At 60.7% G+C, this 2,527-nt stretch overlaps 1 protein-coding gene across 1 annotated transcript in view; it reads left to right on the top strand.

Moving 5' to 3' along the window:
• The window catches only part of LOC140355905 (frizzled-8-like), a 1,762-nt gene extending 581 nt beyond the window's left edge, over positions 1 to 1,181 (top strand). The window contains exon 1 of the mRNA XM_072440553.1: positions 1 to 1,181. This exon is cut by the window's left edge and continues 581 nt beyond it. Coding sequence (XP_072296654.1) covers positions 1 to 1,167 — 1,167 coding nt within the window. The 3' untranslated portion in view covers positions 1,168 to 1,181.
• Positions 1,182 to 2,527: the final 1,346 nt, after the last annotated feature.

Genomic DNA, 2,527 nt, shown 5'->3' with positions numbered 1-2,527 from the left:
CCCGGCTGCTACTGCCGCGAGCCCATGGTCCCGGTGCGCACGGACCACCCACTGCTGCGGCACGTGCGCACAGGACAGGTGCCTCTGTGCGCGCTCCCGTGCCACAGCCCGTACCTGAGCCACGAGCAGCGCGCGTTCACGTCCTCCTGGCTCGGCGTGTGGTCAGCGCTGTGCTTCACGTGCACGCTCGTGACCGTGGCCACGTTCCTCATCGACATGGAGCGCTTCCAGTACCCGGAGCGGCCCATCGTCTTCATGTCCGCGTGCTACCTGTGCGTGTCCCTGGGGTACCTGGTGCGCCTGGTGGCGGGGCACGAGGCGGTGGCGTGCGCGCGTGACGGCGGCGTGGACACGGTGCGGTACGGGTCCGCGGGGCCCGCGCTGTGCACGCTGGTCTTCCTGCTCGTGTACTTCTTCGGGATGGCGAGCTCCATCTGGTGGGTCATCCTGTCCCTCACCTGGTTCCTCGCGGCCGCGCTCAAATGGGGCAACGAGGCCATCGCGGCGCACGCGCAGTACTTCCACCTGGCCGCGTGGCTCGTGCCCAGTGTCCAGTCCATCCTCGTGCTCGCGCTCAGCGCCGTGGACGGGGACTCCGTGGCGGGACTTTGCTCCGTGGGGAACCAGAGCCTGCAGAACCTGCGCGGCTTCGTGCTCGCGCCGCTCGTGCTCTACCTGTGCCTCGGGACCGGGTTCGTGCTCGTGGGCTTCGTGTCGTTGTTCCGGATCCGCAGCGTCATCAAACAAGGCGGAACCAAGACGCACGCGCTGGAGCGGCTGATGGTGCGCATCGGCGTCTTCACGGTGCTCTACACGGTTCCCGCCGCCGTCATCGTCGCGTGCTACTTCTACGAGCAGCACAACCGGAGCGCGTGGGAGATGACGCACACGTGCACGTGCGGCCGGGGCGCGGGGCGCGCGCGGCCGCTCTACGCCGTGTTCATGTTGAAGTACTTCATGGGGCTCCTCGCGGGCATCAGCTCCGGGGCCTGGGTCTGCTCCGGGAAAACCCTGGACTCGTGGAGGACGTTCTGCGCGCGCTGCTGCTGGAGCCGCAAGGCCGCGAGCGGCTCCGCGTACAGTGACGTCAGCACCGGGCTCACGTGGAGGTCCGGTACCGCGAGCTCAGTGTCGTGCCCCAAACAGATGCCGCTGTCCCGGGTCTGACACCGGGAAGGAAACGGGCCAGATGATAAGACCAAACCCGGACCAGTGTCGAACTCTTTATTTATTATACACATTATTATGACCTTTGACCTGTGATAATAACGGCCGGACACAGTGGACTGACTCAGGATGTTTAGGTTTTATTTTGGATTCTCTCTGTTCCTCGTGTTGCGCTGCAGTTTATCACGCTCTGACCGCTCCTCACGCTCTGACCGCTCCTCACGCTCTGACCGCTCCTCACGCTCTGACCGCTCCTCAGGCCCTGTTTTATTCCTTCCTTTTTGTTTCTCATTTAAAGGTCCCATAACAGAGCTTTTAACCTTCTTACATTGTTATTTGTGCTTCATAAATGTCCAGAGTGTTTTTTTGATTGATTCTCGCAGTGTTTAGCTTTAGTACAGACTATCTCCTTTCCTCCAATCTCCAAACTGACGGCGGTGGGTACAAGACCCCGTCATAACCACAGGCACACGTCATCATCCCCCCTCACCCTCCCGCCCTCTTCCCCCCGGCTCCGCGCTGCTGTCTCCCCACAAGCCCATTCCGGAGTTTTTCTGCTTCGATTTACGAGGAAACACGGCTCAAAGAGGCTCAAGACGTCATGAATGATATCGCACTCTTTACTATTATCACAATGGTGAAGGTTTATGTGGCAGTTGATGCAGCAACCGGGAAAATAAACGGAGAGAAGTTCTATCAGATACCGAAAAACCCGGAAATAAGAGCGCGATGGACATAAGACCGCGGAGCACACACGCGCTCAGACTACGTCACGGGTGGGCGGGGCACACACGCTCTGAGACTACGTCACGGGTGGGCGGGGCACACACGCTCTGAGACTACGTCACGGGTGGGCGGGGCACGCGCGCTCTGAGACTACGTCACGGGTGGGCGGGGCACACACGCTCTGAGACTACGTCACGGGTGGGCGGGGCACGCGCGCTCTGAGACTACGTCACGGGTGGGCGGGGCACACACGCTCTGAGACTACGTCACGGGTGGGCGGGGCACACGCGCGCTCTGAGACTACGTCACGGGTGGGCGGGGCACACACGCTCTGAGACTACGTCACGGGTGGGCGGGGCACGCGCGCTCTGAGACTACGTCACAGGTTGGGCGGGGCACGCGCGCTCTGAGACTACGTCACGGGTGGGCGGGGGAGCCAGATGGCTCTTGGGTGGGGGCGAATATCAAACCAAGCCGTTTGCATTTCCGGGTTGGTGAAGGGTCCAAGGTCTGGGTGATATTTCTGAACTCTTATGTTAAGGATGTTGCACAACACTTATTATTATCAATGATACTTAGGAGAGACTAGGAAACGTGAACAAAAGCATGTGATGGCACCTTTAAGAGTCGTTCA

Source organism: Eucyclogobius newberryi, unplaced genomic scaffold (assembly GCF_026437365.1).
Source record: "Eucyclogobius newberryi isolate DKJ021-1_F unplaced genomic scaffold, fEucNew1.0.hap1 SCAF_12, whole genome shotgun sequence".
In the NCBI taxonomy this organism is placed as follows: domain Eukaryota; kingdom Metazoa; phylum Chordata; class Actinopteri; order Gobiiformes; family Gobiidae; genus Eucyclogobius; species Eucyclogobius newberryi.
The sequence above is the reverse complement of the archived record's forward strand: the minus strand, read 5'-3'. Positions and strand labels throughout refer to the sequence as shown.